Source organism: Lycium ferocissimum, chromosome 9 (assembly GCF_029784015.1).
Source record: "Lycium ferocissimum isolate CSIRO_LF1 chromosome 9, AGI_CSIRO_Lferr_CH_V1, whole genome shotgun sequence".
NCBI classification, from domain to species: domain Eukaryota; kingdom Viridiplantae; phylum Streptophyta; class Magnoliopsida; order Solanales; family Solanaceae; genus Lycium; species Lycium ferocissimum.
Genome location: NC_081350.1, coordinates 41,959,712 through 41,982,496, shown reverse-complemented (window position 1 = coordinate 41,982,496; position 22,785 = coordinate 41,959,712). Strand labels below are relative to the sequence as shown.

Genomic DNA, 22,785 nt, shown 5'->3' with positions numbered 1-22,785 from the left:
AAGTAGACACTTATAAATGGTTAAGTACCTCAAGCAATGAAATAATAAGTTGGACCTTTTTGGCCATGGGAGTTATTTATTTTTTCTCAGAATTTTTTTTCACTTTTTTCACTTTACGGTATTTGATCATAAAAATTCCAAATGCAACTTAGTTCTATTTAGAATTTAAAAAACAACCAAAACGTGTTTTTCACTTTTTCATTTTCTATTTTGGATCTTTTACTTTTGTTTTTTTGTTTTCAATTTTTACCCTAAAAGTTCATATAACTTTTTTCACCGGATGTTGCCGAGTTGAACATCATGTGCTAAAAAACCTCTACAAGAAAAGAAGCAGGTGGAAATTTTGCAATAAAACCATATTTAGAGATGCTATATTTTTTGGGTACACCAGTAAGCCTCCCAGTTACAACCTTTTGATAGAAAAAAACCATCAGTTTTGAGCACTCCATAACTCAAGTATAATTACTATATTTCTCGCACTAGTTATATTTATTAATTGCTTTGGGTGGTTTTGCAAGTTTTTAGAAACTGGGGGTATATATATTTCATGTTTTTTTTTTTAAAAAAAAATACATTTCAACAACCAAATATTATTTGCAAAAACTATGGCCAAACACAATTTCAACTCTAACTTCAAAAATTTCAAAAAAAGTGAAATTGTTTTTGGTTTCTATGGCCAAACGCCTACTTAAAATTCCAGGATTATTATCTTGCTTCAAAGAATATTATACTCCTTCATCTCATATTACTTGACCACTTTCTCTTTTGCACGATCCTTAAAAAATATTACCCTTATCTCTCTCCAATAATTTACATTCTAATCAATATTGACTATTTTCAAAAACATTTAATATTAAGGACAAAATGAAAAAGATTTAATTAATGTTATCTTGATTTTGTAATAAATAATTTGAGATATATATTTTTAATAATGTGATCAAATAATATGGGACGGAGGAATAATTAGTGGTGGTCATCAAATGCACCACACTTAATGACAAATAAATAAATATATATAAATAGAAAATAATAAAACGTACTCTCAACTACTACAATTTCATTTTTTAGCCGTGATTTTCTCCATTACCATCACTGTCACAGTTCTTCATCACCTTCCTTAACAGTGATACATTTTATTTTTTTTTTGCTTAAACCCAAATTCATCATTATTACATGATTTAATTCTCCAACATAAATCCTACCTTTTTTCCAGGTTCAATTTCATCCAATTTTAGGTATGCATTCCTATATATAAATCTTCTATATATTTATTTTTGTCAGATTCAATATATTAGTACTTTCTAGTGCAAATCTATTAACCCCTTCGTCTCAATTTACGTGACACTTTTTTCTTTTTAATCAGTTCAAAAAAAAAATGACACCTTTCTATAGTTAATAACAATTTAACTTTAAAATTTCTTAGTGTACTGTTAATGAGATTATTTGTAATATAGTATTAGTATCTTTTTAGTGCAAATCTACTATAACACTCTACTGTTTTGTGAATTGTGAAATTGCTGTATATGTATGTGGTGTTCAAGATTGTTTATTTTTGCTAGAATATATATACTTTTTACTGTTATAATTCAGATTGGTTTTTGATGCTTTAAAAAGATTGTTAAAGATTTAAACTTTTTGCAGCTTGAACAGATTGCATTACTGAATTTTTATTACTGATTTTTCTTGTTTATGTAATTTTGTGATTTGAGTTATTTGTTTATGTTCCTTGATCTGTAGGACTTAGGGTGTGTTTGTTACGACGGAAAATGTTTTTAATGAAAATAAGTGATTTTCCTACTTATTTTCTTGTGTTTGGTACACAAGTTGGAAAATGTCATTTTAAGAGCATTTGCTTATATTCAAAGCAAAACAATATGAGTTTTTTTTTTTTTTTTTTTTAAATTCGGAGTGCAACTTCTGGTAGTGGGGGATAGGCAGGGGGTAGGCTTGGGAGGGGCGTAGGGTGGGGTAGGGGTGGGGGGTGGGTGGAGTGGGCAGATAAGGGGGTGGGCGGATAGTGCGGGGGTGAGTTAGGGATGCTTTGGTGTGTTTTTATTGATCCGGAAAATGTTTTCCCTCATTTCTCCTATTTTGAGGAAACATTTTTCAAGATATTTAGTGCAACCAAGCAATGGAAAGTAGGAAAACATCTTCCGTCATACCAAACACACCGTTAGCCTATTCCAGGTGCTGGGGTTTTCAAGTCTCCACCTCAATTTGTCTGTGCACTGAATAAAATTGTTGCTATCGTTCCTTCATGTTAGTAAAGCTGCAATCTTTGTTTTTACTAGAATTATTGGTACTGAATATCATGCATTTGTGCTATGAATTTTGTTTATGCTCCTTGATATTGTTGTAATTTACATATTCAGGGTATAGGATTTTCAATTTAAGCACCTTATCAGTCCCGATCTGCTCTGAATAAAATTGTTGCTATAGTTCCTTCATGTTGGTAAAGCTACCATCTTTGTTTTATAGTAATCCCTCTGTCCCAATTTATGTGGCACCATTTACTTTTTAGTTCTATCCCAAAAAGAATGTCACGTTTCTATATTTAGAAACAATTTAACTTTACGAGATGATCTACAGCCACATAAATATCTAAGACTTGTTTTGGACCACAAATTTCAAAAGTCTTCCTTTCTTTCTTAAACTCCGTGCCTAGTCAAATGGTGCCACATAAATTTGAGGAGGGAGTAGTATTGTTGGCACTGGTTGTTAGTTTAATGAGTAGGATTAGTTTACCAGGTAGAAAACAATAACGAGCTGGATGGATCTGCTTTGAAGATAATATTTGACCCGAACATTGTTTTTCTTCTAATTTTTGGTATCACATCCGTTGTCCGGTTCCCGCTTTGGCTCCCGACTAATCCGTATTCACACCTGGAAGTCCCAGGGTCAAAGGCAACTCCTTTATCTTAGGATTAAGGATGAAGGGATACTTAGTTGAATGTGGCCACTAGGAAGAAGCAGTAATATTATTGTTATCAGTCCATGGTTTTGCTGGAAACTACCTATGATTGCATGAAGTTACTGAACCTTTTGACTTGGAAACTGTCAATTCTTACAGGGTGTTACTGAACCTTTGAAGTCTTTAGAGGTGGGGTTGGACTGAGTATAGAAAAATATTGATTTGGATACTGTTTGAGCAGGGTGCTGGTTTTTCATGAGATGAAGTGAAGGAACTAGAAAGGGTCTGTAAACAGTGATGGCTTTAAGTATTGGATGATTATTTGTTGTGCTTGGACTTGATTAATGAAAATTGTAAAATTTGTCTCTATTTAGTGGAGCGGCATTTTATACGCTCAAATCTAGAGAAGGAAGCTTAGGGAAGACAGCTCTTTTTGATAGGATAGAAGTACTATTTGATTGCCGTTTCTTACAAATATCTACTTCCTGATTTGAGAGCTTATAGTAATTTATAGAGTATTATTGCCCATAATAATATGTCAAAGGCGGCTTTCTACGATCTATAAGTGTTTGGTTTTGTGGTCCATATGAAGAGTCTTCAAAATTATGCTTGTGAATCTCTAACTGCACCTTTTAATTTACACCAGAAACAACACTCCTATTTTTGCCTCAAACATTTTCCTTTCACTTATTTGCAGATGTTAATCTGAAGCAAGCACAATGTCCATTGTGGTGGAATGAGTTTGAGACAAAACATCCATAAGCTTCAAGGATGAAGGGAGGTTTGAAGGTGTCACAAATCTCTCTCATTCTTATCGGAATCGTATGTGCTACTGTTCTTCTTTTGGCATATGTGAAAAGTCTATTTCTTTCTTCTCCAGTACTACCTCAGAATCATGTCTTGCAGCTTTCTCCAGGTTTGCATAAAACCCCTGAAGTACCATTGCTATCCTTTTTCATTTTGCGTTATGGCTTATGGGTTAGCTAATATCTTCATCAAGTTTCTGTTCAAAAAAATATCTTCATCAAGTTGAAATATTATGGTAGTATTTTACGTTGGAGCTGTTTGATGTTTGGGCCAAGAACATATTCACACAAAATAATTTAGTCCCTCATTAATGATTCAAACATTTTATATATCTTTTGAGTGCAGTCTTTCTTTAGTTGAGATGCATTCATGGGTCTAAGTTTGCATAAATCACCAGTATAGTTAAAGCAGCCAGCTTTTTAATTGGAGTATATCTTACGAAGAAAGCTTGTCTAATGGCAATGGGAAACAAACCCTCCTTGAAGTGAACACATCTCATTTTTTGTATGGGAGTTTAGGGTACATGTTTACTTGGACATGGAGTCTCTAGCATACACCTTTTGTTGAAGGGTTTGGCTGGATCTTTACAGCAATGATCTATCTAGCTGCATTTTGCTAGACCATATTTTTTTGTTCTCAAATTTTTATCTGAGAACGGCCAAGTTCTTGTATTTCCTCCACTACTTTCGAAGTAATAACAGCACTATTCTGAATTAGGAGTTTAGGACTCAATTCCTTGGTGAAAATGTTGCAGGATCCTATTGGATTACTTATTTATACTTTCTTCTCTGGCAGATCTTAGGGTTAAAGATGAAGAAGCTTTGGGAGAAGGAGGCGGATCGGGGCAATCAGAAGAAACTGTCAACTTTGAATCTGAAAAATATTCTACTTATGCAAACTCTTCATCAGTGATTAAGGGGACTGAAGAATTGATTACTCATGAAGAAATAGGAGGTGGGTGTTGCTTCAGTACATCATAATTTCCTCACCTCAAAATACCTAAATCTTGACGAATTAGAGACATCCTTTAACTTCTCTATGGTATTTGAAAATGTGGCTGCCTTTTGTCCTTTCAAATTTTAAAAAGAACCCCTTTCCCTGAATAGTAACAGTAAAACTAACTTGGACTCTAGCTTATTTTAGACTGAACCTGTATCCCTCATAAACTTGATTTGTGTTTACAAAAATGGCATATTGCATTGTAAAGTTTAACTGATCTCTACTCTCTACAATTTGATATTTTAATTTTGTTTTTTTTGGCAGTGCAGGTATTGCTCCCAACTTTACTGAAAAAGGAGATCTAAAAGATGTTCCTGACCAAAAAAGTGGTTTAATAGAGCAGCAAACTGATGTTTCCACTTCTGTGAGTTCTGGAGATGAACATAGTGAAAATTTGACAATCACTCAGGAAAGACAAGGTGACCTATCTTTCTTTTTTTTATTCTTATTTATCTAAACATTGATTTTTTTAATTTTTTTTTCGTTTTCTCCGTCCACATGATAATTCATGTTGTTTAACTGAGAGAATTTGTCTACCAGTTTTTGAGATATCCCTTTCTTTGGGTCTTTATAATATGACAAGCCTTCTTTTAGCTGCCCTTAAATTGGTTAGTGGATTTGATTTTATAGGTAGAAAAGGTAATCTGATACTTATACCGTTATCTTAATTTTCAGATTGTAACTTTTATAAAGGCAGATGGGTCATAGATGATAGCCGACCTCTATATTCTGGATTTGGTTGCAAGCAGTGGTTGTCATCTATGTGGGCTTGCCGCTTGACACAACGTACAGATTTTGAATATGAAAAGTTACGTTGGCGACCCAAAAATTGTGAGATGGAAGAGTTTACAGGTGTTAAATTTCTGAAAAGGTAACACAATTTTCTCAGTCTTTATTTCTGATCCTTGAATTCAAGTTTGAGATGCAGTCTACAAAAGAAACAAAAAATTCTTTCTTAATTGGATGAAAACCCTTTTTCCATTCTGTTTCTAGCACATTTTAAGTAGTGCCTATCTTTACTTGGTTATTTTTTCAAGGCTAATAAGATAGGCATTTGACTGAACTAATATATTAATACGTATGTCAAACCTGAAATGTATAATACGTATTTTCTCTTTGTATCTTGTGGCTTGTCACCCTCCCCTCCCTTGCTCATATAAACATGCAAAATATGAAAAATATGTCCTCACCAGCTTTTAGAAGGTTAATTCTTGTTGCTTAGCATTGCCATCTCTCTTCCTTGAGGTGAAATTATTTGGATTTAGTTATTATACATGTAAGCGAAACTAAATTGATGGTGCATTCAGGATGCAAAACAAAACTCTGGCTTTCATTGGGGATTCTCTTGGTAGACAACAATTTCAATCACTTATGTGTATGATTACTGGTGGGGAAGATAGACCCAATGTTCTTGATGTGGGGCATGAATATGGTCTTGTGCAATCTCGTGGTTCTGCACGACCTGATGGATGGGCTTATCGACTTCCAGAAACCAACACAACTATTCTTTACTATTGGTCTGCTAGTCTGTGTGACTTGACACCCATAAATCCATCAGACCCTGCTACTGATTACGCCATGCACCTGGACCGTCCTCCATATTTTTTGAGTCATTTCCTTCCAAGGTTCAATGTTGTTGTTCTAAACACAGGACACCACTGGAATAGAGGAAAGCTTAAGGCCAACCGGTGGGTCATGTACGTGGGCGGTGTTCCTAATAGAAACAGAAAGATTGCTACTATCGGTGGTGCCAAGAATTTCACAATTCACAGTATAGTCAATTGGGTGAACTCACAGCTGCCAAAATATCCTCATGTAAAAGCATTCTATCGGTCTATATCGCCCAGACACTTCTTTAATGGAGATTGGAACACTGGAGGGACCTGTGACAACACTACTCCACTTTCCGAGGGGAAAGAAGTGATACAAGATGAATCAAGTGACTATGATGCAGCACGGGCTGTAAGAGGAACAGCCGTTAAGCTTTTGGACATCACTGCTTTATCCCAGCTGAGAGATGAGGGGCATATATCTCGATACAGCATCAAAGCAACACCTGGAGTCCAGGATTGTTTGCATTGGTGCTTACCTGGTGTCCCAGATACATGGAATGAAATTCTTTTTGCTCAAATATGATATACCTAAACTCGCAAACGACTGTATGTTGAAACTCGAACTTATTCTCCATCTGCCTTCAGAGAATTGCGAGTTGCCAAATGATGCAAATACTACATGAATAATGTCCGGTGAGGCGAGTTCTTTGATCCATGGAGATACTCCCAGATGACATATGCATTATTCTTAGACAATTAGGATGCTTCGGCATTTTTTCTGATTGGACACATACTACAGAGATGAGAGAACTACAGCTGCTGCTCTACCATAGTTTTTTTGGATTTGAGGGTGGACAAGAGCTCTACCCTTGATTTGTACACTGAATTTAACATGAGTTTTTGTACTCTTACAAAAGTATGAGAAAACTATCCAGGGTTATTTATCTGGTGATCAACTGATTCTTATGTGTTTCCATTTTCTTATAAAAGAAGTGTGTTCCAAAGATGATTTTTTTCTAAAATTTTCCAGTATTCTATGTGATTAAAGTAAATTTTCCAGGTATGACATTGAAATTACAAGATAAAAATAGCATCAAGCCAAAAGTAATTAGGAGTAATATATGCTGACATGAAAAATTAATTGCAAAGATGTTTCTTTCTTTCTTTATTTTTTTTAAAAAGAAAGAAGCCAAGGTATTCAAATTAATTTGTTTTTACAAAAAAAAAAAAAGGAAAAAAAAGAAGAAAAAAGAAGAAGAAGAGATAGCATAGTTTAATAATCATCAAAGATAGAGCCAAAATATTATTAAAGTGAAAATTTAATAAACTTTATATGACAATTTTTTTTTTCTAGAACGAGCAATTAGTGATAATTACAGCTACCTCTAATTTGAGTCAGAATCTCATCTCAAATTAAATCGAATGCAACTGACAAACAATGGTTGATTAATTTCCCACAGATTTTTAAAAAAAAATAAAAAAAATCCTAAACTGAGAATTGTATGGCAGCCATTGTATATCATTAGTCAAGTACCGTGGCAATAACGTGTTCACATCGTTTATATAAAATAACATCACACCATAATCGTCGATTGGAAGGTTTGCTCCCATTACAGAGAGAAGAAGAGGACTTAAGAAATCACATTTCACAAATCCTCTTCTTCTCCATAATATTATAAACACATACATATATATTTTTTCTATTCTCATTTTCATCTTTATCAAGAAAACAAAAAACACACGTACGTACGCTTTTACGTACAACTTTGACGTACAACTTTTACGTTGTTTTTGCATGGCGGATCATGAAGAAGAGTTTGTTAAATCCGTTGAAGACGGTTTACGTCTATCAAAACGGATATATTTCGGAAAAGACCGTGCGATTGCGCCACCTAAGCCAATGACGTCAATGGAAAAGGCGGCGCAATCATACTTTCCAACATCACCTATGATGTATGCAGTGATTGAGAATCCTGCATTTGTTGATAACCCGGATATACCGAGTTATCAACCTCATGTGCATGGCAGGTGTGATCCACCTGCCTTGATCCCGTTACAGATGAACGGGGTTGAGGTTGCGGCAGATTGTTATTATGATACGGCGTTTATTACTGTAACGGGATCGTGGCGTTTGCATTGTGTTATGAGTAGCCAGAGCTGTGATTGTCGTGTTGCTGTTCCCATGGGCGAGCAGGTAATTGCAGAAATTTAAAATTTTCTCATTTAAGGCGTGTTTGGTATGATGGAAAATGTTTTCCAAGAATTATTTCCTTTATTTTGAATACTTTTTGAGGGTGAATTTGGTGCAATGGGAGTTGTTTCCTTTGGTGATATCTCTGGTTTGCATGATTAATTAACATGCATTTTCACCTCACTAAAGGTTTAACATTTTGTCTATGGGTAATTATGGTATAACTGATTTTAGAAGAAAACAATATATTGTCTAATTACTGTTTATGAACTAGTGGAAGCTTCAAAATACCAATCAGGTGTTCTCCCTGGGGAGAATGGCATCTGTAGTTTGTTTCTTTACAAAAAGATATAAACTTTAATATCAAAGATGTTGGTGATCATGATTAAGGGTGTCAAAGGGGTTATAGCTTTGAATGATTTGGGTTTAACTATTTACAATATTTTGCCTCACAAGTCAAAAACTTCTGAATTTTAAAGGCAAAGTAGCATATCTTGAAAGCAATGAGCAATCGAGTTTCTTTTCTGGTTCTAAGGCTCAATAAAAGTTCTCTGGATAGTGTTCTTTTCTTTGTTCTTCCCTTTTGTTTCCCTTTATATGCATAGAGGAGCAGAAATGTTTGGTTGGTTTAGTGTTTTAATGATATGGAATTTGCCATTTGGAAAAGGCAGTTTCCACCTTCATTTAAGATTTTGGGAAGTGTTGTATTGTTGAATGCTTTCTTATTTTTCTTAATCCTTGCTAGTCTCTTGTTTCACAGAAGTGAAACATTGCTGATTGTTTGTTCTCAAGTGATGCATTATTTGGCTAACAGGGTTCAATTCTAGGTGTCGACGTTGAGTTACCCAGGAAATCATACAGCACTAAACTAGTAGCCGAGGATGATGAAAGGGAAACTAAAAAGTTAGCCAAAATTGAAGATGGATGCTTTCTGAAGCCCCATATCTTTACCCTTACAATACCAGAGGTAACTTTCCCCTATACAATCTACTTTCTTAATTCGTCCATGATTGTTCATTTTACTATCAGAATTACCTTTTCAGATTGATGGTGTCTAATGGGATTACCTTTTTCAGATTGATGGGGGAACCTATATCTCAGTCACTATTAGATGGTCTCAGAAGTTATTGTATCGCGATGGCCAATTTACCTTGAGCATACCCTATAGTTTCCCGGAGTACGTGACACCAGCTGGAAAGAAGATGTCTAAGAAAGAAAAGATACAGTTTAATGTTAACTGTGGTCCAGGAGCTGAGGTTTCGTGTAAGACTATCAGTCACCCTCTTAAGGTAAAACAGGTCATGCATTTACTGATTTGTAATTCGTGGTTGATGAAATAAATGTGACAGTGGAGTTGATATTGTTATTTTAGGAACTAGAAGACGAAGATGGAAAGTTGGGCTTAGCCTATGAAGCTGATGTCCTTAGCTGGTCAAGTAATGACGTTGTAATTACTTACAAGGTACGCCCTTCATGAATCTGTTTCGAGTTCATCATATAAAAACATGGTTGGTTTTAACTTCCTAGAATAGAAAGCTTAAATTATGAGTCAACTAGGTATTGCAATTTCATTTTAGCAACATTAAAGTGATATATATATATATATATAATATATATATTTTTTTTTTTTCCAAAATTTGGATTCTGAGGAACTCTCTCATCTATCATCACTGTGTTTTCAGATCTCGAGTCCTAACTACCATGGCAGTGTACTTCTGCAATCTCCCCAACAACATGACGCTGACCAGAGAAAGATGTTTTGCTGCTACCTTTTTCCAGATGCCCAGGAGTGTAGAAAGGTTGGTAACTCTTTTTTCATTACCTTCTTCTTAAACTTCTTTAAAAGTTTAATTATTTGCAAAGTTGATATAGTTATTCTTGTAAACTTATATTGAATCCAGAAATTGATTTAAGGTCAAAAGATGTGGTAAACTAGCTAAAATATGTTTGAACAGCAATTTACAAAACTCACTGATATATCACGAATACAACTTAATACACATTTACCTTCACCTTTAAAAGGTGGAAGGATAAGTTCTAAAAAGTAAAACATTTATTTTCCTCTGTTTGTTCTTGTTTGTTCAATTTTATCTTTTGTGAGTATGAGGGATAAAATGTACTATTGGAACTAGAAGGATTCTACATTTTGATGAATATGGTGACTTGCTTTCCTTTATTGGTTCTTAAAGTTCCTCTTTTTCTTTTCTTTAATTGGTTAGCAATGAGAACTTTATGTGGGAAAGCTTTATATATTTTGATTTGCTTTGAACTTTGTGATAGGTCTTCAGAAAGGAAGTGATATTTATTGTTGATATAAGTGGTAGCATGAAGGGGAAACCAATCGACGATACCAAACAAGCACTCTCTGTAGCATTATCAAAACTCGATTCCCAAGATTTGTTCAATATAATAGCTTTCAACAATGAGGAGTACCTATTTTCATCATCACTGGAGGTTGCAACCAAGGAGGCTATTGACAATGCGATTCAGTGGATTGACATGAACTTTATTGCTGGTGGCAGTACAAATATTTTGAATCCATTGAAACAGGTCATCTTATCTTCTCATCTACTTTTCAGTTGTTTGCTACGATTTATCACTGTTACTATTCTTTCTTTCAAGTTGGAGCAGATGAAACCTGGGATATTATCAACCTTCTATTTTAAAGGAAAAACAATAATACTGTATTGTCCTGACTTGTGCTTATGAAGCTGCTGAATTCGTAAATCCTGAGTTAGTGTATGTTTATGAATATTAGTGCTGAAGAAATGCATTTATTACTTAATGTAATTCTTTGCTTTTTAATTTTTGTATGAACTAAGATGGTGGTGGGTCATGACATAATATCAATTCCAGTATTATCTATGAGATATGCATTTATTACTTCCATATTAATTGCTCTAATTTACTTGTTCAATCCTTGATCTCTCAAGCAAGTGCGACGGTTGGAGAACTGAAGCTTTAGAAATCCTAATTTGCCTTAAAAGCCAGTATTTAGTATGAGATTGAAACGGACTTGACTAGAGTTGAATGCATATGATGGTTTGTATGGCTAACCTGATCAGTTTGGAATTGAGGTGTAGTTGAGTGACGTGCGACAGTTAAGAGAACTTGTAGTGTTAGAGAATCCTAGTTTGCCATAAAAGATAGTACACTTAGTATTGGATTCAAATGGATTTGAAAAGAGCTGAATGGATAAGATGGTTTGTATGGCTAAGCCAACCAGTTTGGGATTGAGGTGTAGTTGATTGATTGAGATATCCAAGTTTTACTTAAATCAAGAAAGTACATCTTTAGATTTCTACTCATTTTTACCACAAATCTGACAGCTGCGCTTTTTTCCTTTTTCAGGCCATAGGGATGTTGTCTAATGCTGGAGAATCCATGCCTATCATTTTTCTGGTCACAGATGGAGCTGTTGAAGATGAAAGACAGATCTGTGAATTCATGAAGAGTCATCTTACACAAAACAGAACAATACGCCCCCGACTTTACACATTTGGCATAGGTATACATCATATGCATCATCATCACCCCCATCCCCACCCTCGAAACAAATGGAGTCTTGTATGTAGGAGATGCATGATCTTTTCTGTTTTTGTTTTTGTTTTGAAACCTGACATTATCTCAGAACTGTACCATATCCATGTAGCAATAGTTTGGATTTGTCATTGTTCTATGTATTTGCAAACTTAGGTCTTCCGGCTGTTATCCTTCGTGGCTATTACTAGCTTATTACCATATAATTGGTGCTCTTCATAGCCACTTAAGTCCCAATGGTTGCATGTGGCTTTGAATCTCAGCACCTGGATTTTCTTTCTCTCTGCAATGAATAATTTGTCCTTAGTACAGTAGGTTTATTCTTTTTGAACATCTGATTCTAATTTGAGAATTTTTCAGGATTATTCTGCAACCATTATTTTCTGCGCACATTAGCAACGATGAGTCGTGGCCATTATGATGCTGCTTTCGATGTTGGTGAGTTTTGTGCTTGTATAAAGTATTTCTTCTGAGAACTGTTGCCAAAATGCTAGGCGTCACATGATTGAATGGTGGAACTATAATTAAACCGGTTTATTCATGGTTATTACCTTTTGGTTTCTGCATAAATAATCGCACTCCCTTGGTCGCCTTCTCGACCATTTCTTCATTTACCATGAGGACAAATACATTGTTTCAAAGGCTGGTGTTTTGTAGCAGCTTTTGGTTGTATTTCTCTAAAGACGCTTAGATTTAGGTTACCTGCTTTCTGTCGTGCAAATTCTTAGCTGTTGTGACCTGAAACTATTTCTCATATTGTTTGCTTTTTTCAGAATCACTTGAAGTTCGTTTGGAGAAACTGTTCTCCAGGGCATCATCTATCGTCCTTGCAAATATTGCCTTTGAGAACCTTGATGGTCTTGAAGAACTCGAGGTGTGCTTGTGAATATACATCTCTTACTGATAATTTTTGGATGGTTTAAGCTAATGATAGTACTATAATCTAATGAATATCAACTTTAATGATTTATTATGAGCTCTCAGTGTCATTTCAAAAGACAGCTATAATTACATGATGCAGCTTTACCTATGTACATACATGTCTCGTAAGAAGAACTGTTAAATTTTGTGGTAGGTGTATCCCTCTCAAATTCCTGACCTTTCATCTGAAGGACCAATAATCGTATCAGGCAGATACCAAGGAGTGTTCCCTGAGATGCTCAAAGCTAAAGGAATCTTAGCAGACATGAGTATTTTCTCTGTGGAGCTAAAAGGGTTCAAGTCCAAAGCCATACCTCTTGACAAGGTAAAGCAGCAGACTTAGTAATAGATGCATTATCAGTAGAAGATACATGTTTCGTGGCTTTTGGAATTGCATATCAATCTGGCCTATATATCTAATTTTGATGATAATGATAAATATCTTTCCATGTATCATTGTTATATTATACATTTAGATCGAAACTGGAAAGATTGCTTTCCTTTAAACGGCTCCTATGTTGTGACTTAAGATTTCCCGAGTGTTAGAAATGGTCAACAAAGGGTTGCTTTCTTCAAGCCATTTCATTGTAATTGTACTAAATAAGGAGTTCTCCACATCTATTGGTGCATACCATATTGAGAAAATTTAAACTTTTGTTCTTAGTTTTAAGTGAGCAGTTTATCTGTTTGTTTTCTTGATCGAACTACTGAGAACATTTTATGGCTTTCCGCTGAACGCCATATTACTCTATTTCTTTCCAATTTCCAAATTAGTGCATTTGGTTTAAGAGGATCCTCTTCTATATTGATTTAATTTCATCTATATTGAACAAGCAGGTAAGGGTGAAGCAGCAGATTGAAATACTCACAGCTCAGGCATGGTTTACAGAAAACAAGGATCTTAAGCAAAAGGTTACTACCTCCTACTTTTTATGTTTAAACATATGAATGGTTTATCCTGATCCTTTATCCCACCCTTTATATTCTTGACTTAGTTCTCAACTAGTTTTCACATCTTAGTCCTTGCCCTCCACTAATACTGAGCCCTTCTACTTTGTTGGCAGATAGCGAAAATGAGTATACAAGATGCAGTAGTCTCCGAGTATACACGGATGGCATTGGTAGAGACGGAAAGAGTGAGAGTTATTAAGCCAACCACAAAGAGGAAGGTAAGGATCGAATTTGTTAAACTTCAACTTTAATATCTTCTCCAAATGGCTAACTATAGGATTCACAAATGGCTAAACTTGCTCATTTAACGCATTTTATAGTATAGCTCATTCGTCTACATGCTAAATGAGTAATGGCAATCTATAGAAGTTTACTTTCGAGACACTGACAATCTGAATAACAAGTCAAACAACTATGTCCTAGTATTAACTTCATTCTAAGGGTATATTTATTTGGGATAATTATAGCCCAATACCTTTGGGTGGTCTAGTTTACAAAATAGCCAGAAAATGTACAGGTTTTGTATATTTATACTTAAATATATATATATATTATACATATGTATAATATACATATACTATATGTATAATATACATATCAGTGTATAGGTTTTGGATATTTGGGCTGCTACCGGTAATTAAGTTTGGCCGAAGGGACATAAACGAAAGAATCCCTTTTTAACATTCGTGGCATTGAAATCGAGCAATGGGAAACCTCACACCAGACTAAGAAGTTTTTTTTCTTTCAGAAATGTGTTCCCATAATGGCATAATAGATACAAGACTCATAATAAACTAACATATAGTAGAAAAATGATTCATTTCACTATCATACTTGCCTTCTTTCTGTAACCGAAGCTTAATAAAGCAGGTTTATTGCGAAGATGAGAAGATAGAGGAGCGTCTAGTACAGAAGACGATAATGCTACACAACCTTGGCTTTGGTTTTGGTAACCTCACTGCCACAATTGAGAATGTTCCTCCTGGTGCCATCGAGATAGAGGACGAAGCAGCAGAGATTATCGCGAAAGCAACGTCCAATTGTTGCGGGAAGTTGTGTGGTCTATGCTGCTGTTGCAGTTGCTGCATTAGGACATGTTCAAAGATGAATCACCAGTGTGCAATTGCACTCACACAGTTTCTAGGTGCCTTGGGATGTTTAGGTTGCTTCACTTGTTGTCAATACTGCTGTTGTGGAGATCATAAATGAGATGAAAATCACTACTGCAAGTTGACTTTCCCCCAAGATTTTGTTGTATGTTGTGTCAACTAATGACAGATTATACAATTAGTTGATAGTGAACATATTCATGAGTTTTTTTTCTCCCCATCTTTTAGTATCATTGTAATACAATATTTGTCAATAGGTATACATATGTATTCCACTAAGCAGTTGATCAAGAATGCTGTCAATTTGTAAATTACTATTGAATTGGTTTTGAATGTTTGTAAATGGGGAGAAGAAAATACCCAGTCAAGACAGATTATCCAACTTACTGTAAATAGTAAATAGCTTTTGACTGATGGTTTATAAGCACCTAGCTTATAAGAACTTTGTGCTTGCTAAATGTGTATAAAGTGTGCTTCTTTTTTTGTATCTATTTTGGGGTTTGACTAGTCTAGATTCATGCTGGGAAGTTCCACTTTGGGGGTAAAGCTCTACCTACCAAAGACAATTTCATTCCTGGTTCAAACCAGAGACCACTGATGGAGGAATTTTTACCTATATTTACCACCCACCATAATTTTTGGTGGTCATCTTTTTTTTTTTTTTTTTTTTTTTTTTTTGTATGTGTGTGTGTGCGCGCGCGTGTTCACAAAACGCGTAAATAAGCTGTATGTTAAAGTAGATTATTTGGAACTTTGATTTGTTCTAACTCAATCTAAAAATCAGTTTGCTAGCTTAAGTTGCAAGTAATATATATAGATCCCATGTATAGTAATTATTTCAAATTATCGACCAACAAAAGAATTGTGGGACAAAGTAAGGGGCATAATGTCTGTTGGGCGTTGTTATTGTGATGTCCCTTTTTATCGACTAATCATTAAAGCAATGAGCAGCGATTAAATCAAGATAACTAAGATTTAAAAAGCATAAACAGGCAAATAATCTCAAAAGCTTATGGGATTAAAGCAAAACAGATGTCATGTTAGAAGAGATGGAAGCAACTAAATCTTTCCTCAATCAAATCATTCACAATATATATTTATAATACATCATATTGCATGGCTTCAAGGACATATTAATTAAAAATTGCATGGGTTAAGCAAATTAAAGATTGATACGACTTTTTTCGAATCATTTTCATGATTGAATACAAAAATAAGCTATAGTGCAAGTAAGACATGTAAAGTTGCTATTTTGTCAGAATTTTCGATTTACAGAGATTTAAAAATAAACGACTTTAAATATTGTAAACATTTTAAGACCGTCAATATATATAGAACATAAACTAGATCTTTATACAGTAAGCGATAATTGCATTAACGAAGAAAGAATGTTCTGTCCATGCCATTGGATGCATCATTAAACGACTAGCACTAAATATTAATTACTCCCTCCGTTCACTTTTACTTATCCACTTTTAACCTTGCATGCCCCTTAAGAATTACTCTCTCTGTTCACTTTTACTTGTCCAGTATTCACTTTTACTTGTCACTTTTAGCATATCAAGAAAAGACAATTTATTTTTTCTTGTTTTATCCATAGTATTAAATACTCACTTCAAATCATTTTTCAAATCCAATAAAAATATGCACCAATTAATATGGGTACATTGGTAAATTATGTACTTCATTTATTATTTCTTAAACAACGTAAAAAGTCCAAAGTGGACAAGTAAAAGTGAACGGAGGGAGTAATAAATGAAGTATATATTTTACTATAATACTCATATTAATTGGTAGATAATCTTATTGAACTTGGAAAATGATTTGGAAATGAGTAATTAATGTTAAGGGTAAAACACAAAAAATTTTTTTGTCTTTCCTTGATATGCTAAAGTAGACAAGTAAAAGTGAAAATTTATTTTTAGTATAGTGGACAAGTAAAAGTGAACAGAGGAAGTAGATGCTTCAATATCAAGGGCTAATAAATTAATTAACGAAAAATGTGTATTTAAGGATAACAAATGTATTGTTTGTAGATTATTGAAGGAAATTTTCCCATTTCAATTGAACCAACAACCAAAATATTTCTACACTAAAATAAATCATATATCTTCAATATTAGAGTGCTCGCAATTATTGGAATGAGAAAGCGCCAACTCAACTAAACTGAGAAAAATCCGTGCCTTGATTTTACTTTGTCTATAAGTATAATTTTTTGTTTTGTAAAACAATAATTGCTTCTCACTTCCAAATAAGTTAATGTCAACCAAAAACCTCCTATAAAACATTGTATGATATAAAGTAAACATTGTATGATTGACTAAAATATAATTAGTTAAATATACTGAAGCGTAATCCGATGCACGAAGTATCCCACGTTTGCGCAGGGTTTGACGAAGGATCGCACCACAAAGGGATGTGATTAGGCAACCTACATTGAAGACACAAGCATCAATGACTAATTTAACGACTCAAAATCATCACCTATAAGTCATACGGATCGAAAAAAAACTTAATTTACTGTTACTTCAAGACTCCTCTTCATCAATTATATAAATGGACTAGCTAGTAATATAAGATTTATTAACACTATTAATTTACATAACTTAAATTCACAAGTAACACACTATAGTGCTCTATGTAGTGTATAGCATCCTATAAGGATTTAGTGCTAGGAAAATGTCATGGATAGAATCATGGGAAAATGGGAATTGGAAGAAAAAGATGGTATCTTTTTTTCTGCAAAAGCCACCGTCCAAAAAGGCTTACCAAACACTTAACACTACTTTACAAAACCAACTCATCTAAAAGTAAATGGCTTTGTCCTATAATAGTTCACAGTAATGTCATTGCCAAGTACTTAAGCTAGAGTCCTCATCTTACTTTCTTGATACTATATTTATATTTCATATAAATCTCTCTTCTTCTCCATTTTCAAGAGGAACGCATCAATAAAACTGTCATTTCATATAAGTTGTTGCGGCATAGAATCAATTTCTTTACTTTGCTGTGTAATTAAAATATAGCGTTAACAAGCAAGAAAACAGATGTGCTAAGGCGCAACAGATGTTCTAAGTGAAGACTGGTTAGACAATTAACCTGAGATTCCACATATGTCTAATTGGCCACAGTCCGATAACAACTTATTCTCATCAAGCCTTGCAAGCTATCTTGATAGTATGAACCCTAATTCTCTTTTAATTCCCTCTATTCTTTTCTCCTATCTGTAATTCAGTATGCGTTCGTCAAAGATTTTAAGTTATACATACTGACAGTGTAAATATATTTTGTATTATTAATATATAATATAATTGATTATAGTAGGTTTTAATCTATTTTTACGTTACCGTATTAAGTTTAATATGAAGAACTACATGTTGTATGTAGATCAACTTATAAAAATCTTTACATTATCAGTACTTCCGATCCTTTATTGTAATACTATTGTAATTGTTGGTGAACTCTAACATGAAATTACTGAGGCATATTAATTTCATCTTGGCTACTCATGCATACTGGCTTTATGTGGTCTTTATTCATACGAGTGAATCACTTCTGTTTTTTTTATAGGAAAAATTCTAATATTACTACGAGATGGTAGAGAATTCTTGGGAACATTCCGTTCTTTCGATCAATATGGTAACTTATGTTATTGAACTTAAGTATTTCTTGCAATTTATTCCTATTTAGTTGTATTTTTATGCCTTGTGAAGCTTTTATTTCTTACAGTTTTTTTGTTTTTTCATTGTTTATATAGCAAATATAGTATTGGAAGGTACCTCAGAACGAGTAATGGTGGGAAATCTCTATTGTGACATACCTTTGGGTCTCTACATTGTTCGTGGGGAGAATGTTATGTTGATTGGAGAACAGGTAATACACTAAAGTTTAACTTCTACACGCCGATATAATATCAAATATTTTTGCTATCACTTGAAAACCTATTTTGCAACAAGTATGATTTACTAATATATATATAAGTAATAAATTACCTTTGTATGTTCTTTTTGCTGTTAGTGACATGGCTATACAGTCCTTGCATCGTACGTGAGACTTGATATTGATTCTGTTTTTTTTTTTTTTTAAAAGATAAAAAAACATACATTTTACATTAAATTTGCACTCATTGTTTAAAAAAAAACAGTGGGTGAGATCAACTCGTATCCATTTGCTTAAAACCCTAAATTTGCTTTTGAACCGGGGCTCCGAATCTAGAGTTCTAGTTATGGCTTTGGGAGAATTTAATAGTTTTGGCCAAACTCTATATTTGTATCGAATAAATTCGCCTAATTATACAACAATAACAACATACCTAGCTAGTGAAATCTCACAAAGAGGTGTCTGGGAAGGGTAGAGTGCACGCAGACCTTACCACTGCCTTAAAAGGTAGAGAGACTTTTTGCGATAGACTCTCGGCATAAGGACAAGCAATTCAAAACAGTATGAAAAAATGAATAGTGGAAACAAATATACCATGGCAACAAACTATAAAGCGTGATAGAGCAGTATTCATAAATAAATGTAAGCTCTCGGTGGATTCCTCTTTTTGCTCCTTGAACATATAGGTATTTTTTAGGATCGAGAGTCCGGGATAGTGCGGAATTAGACAAAGTAATCAATTAAAGACAATAACAAGGATAATAGGAGACAAAGATTTAACGTGATTCGGTCAACTTGACCTACATCCACAGCCAAAAGAGGACAAATTTACTAACAACAACATATACAAAAGAGTATACAAAACAACAAAAGAGAGTACAAAATTAGAGTAATTAAATACTCTAATATCCCAAAACCCCCAAGAGAATAACCTCATAAGATCACTTCAATAAAGGGTTCACACAAGTGTTTCTCAACACACAACTCTCTTACAATAATACTCTAAAAGAAGAGAAGAAAACAAAAAGAAAGAGAAGCTCTTCAAATTGTTTTTGGTGTGTCTTCAACTATGGGAAGCTCTTCTATTTATAGCAAGAAGTACTTGGTCTCCAAGTTTGTGATGCTATGGGTAATGTCATGAACAATGTATCCACCACACATATTAAAACTTGGTGCCCAAGTTCATTGCTAATAGGCTTATGCCTATATCAAAATGAAGGCCTTATTACAGTATTAACAGACGTTTCTCGACCCATAAATTCAATAATTTGAATCCCCTTCTGCAGGTTGAAGTTTGAACGACAACAATGTCGTCGCATGTGTTTTATTTTAGTTTTTGTGCTTGTTCATGATCAATAGTTATTATGTAGGAGTCTAACGAGGAGGAGCTTCCACCATACATGACTAGCGTGTCAGCAGCAGAAATCAAAAGGGTAAGTATGACATATATTTTTTGTTTCTGACCCGGTGTTTTCTAACAAAGACGACTGTGTATCACGTAGTGTTCGAACCTGGAACCCGAAACCCCAACCTTAAACTTGCTGGTTAAGTATGTCATATATATTAATACACACATAGTCTGTCTCAGTACTGTCGCACTTCTTTATTAATTGGAAACAAATTAATTTCAAATTTCTTATTTTATTCTTAATGAGATGATTTATAGTTATACAACTATGACTTATTTTAGACCACCAATTAATTTTTTTTTTTCTTTCTTTAATTTCGTGTCAATCAGATAGACCACATAAATTGGGGCGAAGGGAGTATTTATAAGCTAATATTTAACTAGCATCATGCATATTTTTCTTGCCAAACCGCTTGATCAGGTGCGTTTTCTACATATTAGTTATTCCTGTTTCATATTATGTGATGGTATTTGACTGTTTAAGAAAGTAGGTTTTTTTTTTTTTTTTTTGAATATATGGTTTTAAATATGTGTCATTATACATTTATGTGTCTATAAAACAATATGTGATTAAAAAAAAAAAAGATAAAATGAAGAGCTTAAAATTAAATTATTTATAAGACGTTACAGTATTATTTATTTCATAATAATAGTAAAAGGGTGTCCAATAAATGAAACAACTAGGTGCAGCTGGTTCCTTATGAACTAAGTTGCATAGCATTTTTATGGATATTTACCTTCTTGTATAATGTTATTACTAACACTTTTGTCATATGCAGGCTCAAAAGGCAGACAAGGGTGCCATGAGAAGGAAAATGGAGTTTCTTGACTTTGACTAGCATTTATTATTAATTGTTAATTATTTCCCTTTCCCATAATGTTGCAAGCCTTCTTCACAATAATACTCAAACTATATTTATGAACATCAATGAATATTCATCAGTACTAACTTGGACTACATCCTTAAATGTCCAAAGAGGAAACATCTTTTGTAATGCATTATTCTTCAAAAGATTATTTCGATCAAATGGTTTCCACAAAATAGAAAAATATTTTTCTTAAGGAGTAACCTGCCACAGTATTTAGGATAATGTTTTCCTAAGGTGTGTTTAGTAGGATGGATAATGTTTTCCTAGAAAATAAGTTGTTTTTCTCACTTTTTTTTTTTTTAATATTTGGTAAGTAAACAGAAAATATTGTACCAAGAGCATTTATATAATATAGTTAAACAACAACAACAACATACCAGTGTAATCGCACAAGTGGAATTTGGGGAGGATAGTATGCACACAAACCTTACCTCTACCTTCAAAAGTCAGAGAGATTGTTTCGGGAGACCCTCGGCTCATATAAAGACGAATAGTATAATTTAAACAAACAATATAAAAGTGGAGGTGGAGTGGGTGGGGGTGCAGGGGGATGAGGGTGAGTTGGAAGGGTCGAGGGTGCATGAGGCTGGTTGGCGTTGGGGTTAGGAGTGGGTAGAGTGTTGGCAGGGGCGTATCTAGCCTATTAAGTTGGGGTTCAACTGAACCCCAAACTTGCTATACGAAACATAAATTTATGTATAAAAAATTATTAAAACTATAATATATAATAGATATGAACCCATGACTTTTAAAATATAACTGATTCAACACTAAAATTTTTATGATTGAACCCATAAAATTCAAATCCTGAATCCGCCTTTGAGTGTTGGAATGGGGGATGGGTGCAGGGTGGGTGGACTGTTGAGGATGAGTGTGGAGCTGGGTGGACTGTTGGGGATGGGTGTGGAGGTGGGTGGGTGTAGTGTTGGAGTGAGAGACACATTCTATTTGCTATTTCACGAGGCAATCCACATCGATGTAATGAAAGTGAAAGATCCACGATAATAACAGAACGTCCTGAATAATCGACTCGTTTGCCAAGTAGAGTCTCACAAAATCTTCCCTCTTTGCCTTCAATTACATCAGAAAATGACTTGTAAACCTTATTGTGACCGTTCCTCATTGGTTGTTCCGTAATTATATTATGTTGGCGTAACTATAGCCGTTGTTAATAGATCGGTAAGAATATTGTTCCAATAACTCTTCTATAGGGTTAATTGTTATCAGCGCGCATTAGTTTACCCTCATCTATCTAAATGATCAGTCTCAACTCAAGAGAAAGAACAGGTAATAGACACAAAACCATCCAATCAAACATGAAACACCACCGATTAACACTATAAACGAGTAGACTTAGCTTAAGATTGCGACCGTCATAAAAATGGCCTTTTATTAAGATAACCCATTGGTAAGATGTATGTCGAATTAATTCTAGTATTGTTTCCTTTTAGCTTCTTTTCTTTGCAATAAATACAAAAAGGATTTAAAGTATATACAGTAATAACATAAACAATTTTGATGACATCTATCAAAATATAATTTGAAGCAAAATATATTTCTATCAAAATAAATAGAAAAAATTACATAATTTTATAAAAGTTTGTGGATGATTATGGCAAGGAACTAAAACATTATGATGGAAAAATG

At 34.0% G+C, this 22,785-nt stretch overlaps 3 protein-coding genes across 5 annotated transcripts; all 3 read left to right on the top strand.

Annotated features, from left to right (window-relative positions):
* The first annotated feature begins 1,065 nt into the window (after positions 1-1,065).
* Positions 1,066-7,226, top strand: LOC132030883 (protein trichome birefringence-like 16). 2 transcript variants are annotated; one of them, XM_059420653.1, is made up of 7 exons: positions 1,066-1,235; positions 2,373-2,452; positions 3,609-3,827; positions 4,514-4,672; positions 4,987-5,136; positions 5,393-5,588; positions 6,025-7,226. In XM_059420653.1, the coding sequence occupies exons 3-7, from the start codon at positions 3,683-3,685 to the stop codon at positions 6,851-6,853; spliced, it is 1,479 nt and encodes a 492-aa protein (XP_059276636.1). In that variant the 5' UTR covers positions 1,066-1,235; positions 2,373-2,452; positions 3,609-3,682; the 3' UTR covers positions 6,854-7,226. The 2 variants fall into 2 exon arrangements, with proteins under 2 accessions (XP_059276636.1, XP_059276635.1); XM_059420652.1 differs by lacking the exon at positions 2,373-2,452.
* A 586-nt stretch (positions 7,227-7,812) lies between these two features.
* Positions 7,813-15,261, top strand: LOC132069523 (uncharacterized). The gene is made up of 13 exons (XM_059462859.1): positions 7,813-8,464; positions 9,276-9,428; positions 9,538-9,750; positions 9,834-9,923; positions 10,144-10,260; positions 10,742-11,011; positions 11,813-11,969; positions 12,362-12,439; positions 12,775-12,875; positions 13,077-13,247; positions 13,760-13,834; positions 13,987-14,091; positions 14,744-15,261. Exons 1-13 carry the CDS (start codon positions 8,066-8,068, stop codon positions 15,080-15,082), a joined length of 2,268 nt encoding a protein of 755 aa, XP_059318842.1. The 5' UTR covers positions 7,813-8,065; the 3' UTR covers positions 15,083-15,261.
* Positions 15,262-17,820: 2,559 nt separating this feature from the next.
* LOC132030882 (sm-like protein LSM1B) lies at positions 17,821-21,324 on the top strand. Of its 2 annotated transcripts, XM_059420649.1 has the most exons (5): positions 17,825-18,159; positions 18,553-18,621; positions 18,740-18,855; positions 20,232-20,294; positions 21,049-21,316. In XM_059420649.1, the coding sequence occupies exons 1-5, from the start codon at positions 18,096-18,098 to the stop codon at positions 21,106-21,108; spliced, it is 372 nt and encodes a 123-aa protein (XP_059276632.1). In that variant the 5' UTR covers positions 17,825-18,095; the 3' UTR covers positions 21,109-21,316. The 2 variants fall into 2 exon arrangements, with proteins under 2 accessions (XP_059276633.1, XP_059276632.1); XM_059420650.1 differs by lacking the exon at positions 20,232-20,294 and having other exon boundaries at positions 17,821-18,159; positions 21,049-21,324.
* The last annotated feature ends 1,461 nt before the right edge of the window (positions 21,325-22,785 follow it).

Excerpts from the sequence above, each read along its gene's own strand:
- LOC132030883 (XM_059420652.1), top strand. The coding sequence starts at position 3,683 with ATGAAGGGAGGTTTGAAGGTGTCACAAATCTCTCTCATTCTTATCGGA. Across the intron at positions 3,828-4,513 it reads TGTCTTGCAGCTTTCTCCAG|ATCTTAGGGTTAAAGATGAA; the intron begins GTTTGCATAAAA and ends CTTCTCTGGCAG. Across the intron at positions 4,673-4,986 it reads TACTCATGAAGAAATAGGAG|GTATTGCTCCCAACTTTACT; the intron begins GTGGGTGTTGCT and ends TTGGCAGTGCAG.
- LOC132069523 (XM_059462859.1), top strand. The coding sequence starts at position 8,066 with ATGGCGGATCATGAAGAAGAGTTTGTTAAATCCGTTGAAGACGGTTTA. Across the intron at positions 11,012-11,812 it reads TTTTGAATCCATTGAAACAG|GCCATAGGGATGTTGTCTAA; the intron begins GTCATCTTATCT and ends TTCCTTTTTCAG. Across the intron at positions 13,248-13,759 it reads AAGCCATACCTCTTGACAAG|GTAAGGGTGAAGCAGCAGAT; the intron begins GTAAAGCAGCAG and ends TTGAACAAGCAG.
- LOC132030882 (XM_059420649.1), top strand. The coding sequence starts at position 18,096 with ATGTCTAATTGGCCACAGTCCGATAACAACTTATTCTCATCAAGCCTT. Across the intron at positions 18,622-18,739 it reads CCGTTCTTTCGATCAATATG|CAAATATAGTATTGGAAGGT; the intron begins GTAACTTATGTT and ends TTGTTTATATAG. Across the intron at positions 20,295-21,048 it reads CAGCAGCAGAAATCAAAAGG|GCTCAAAAGGCAGACAAGGG; the intron begins GTAAGTATGACA and ends TGTCATATGCAG.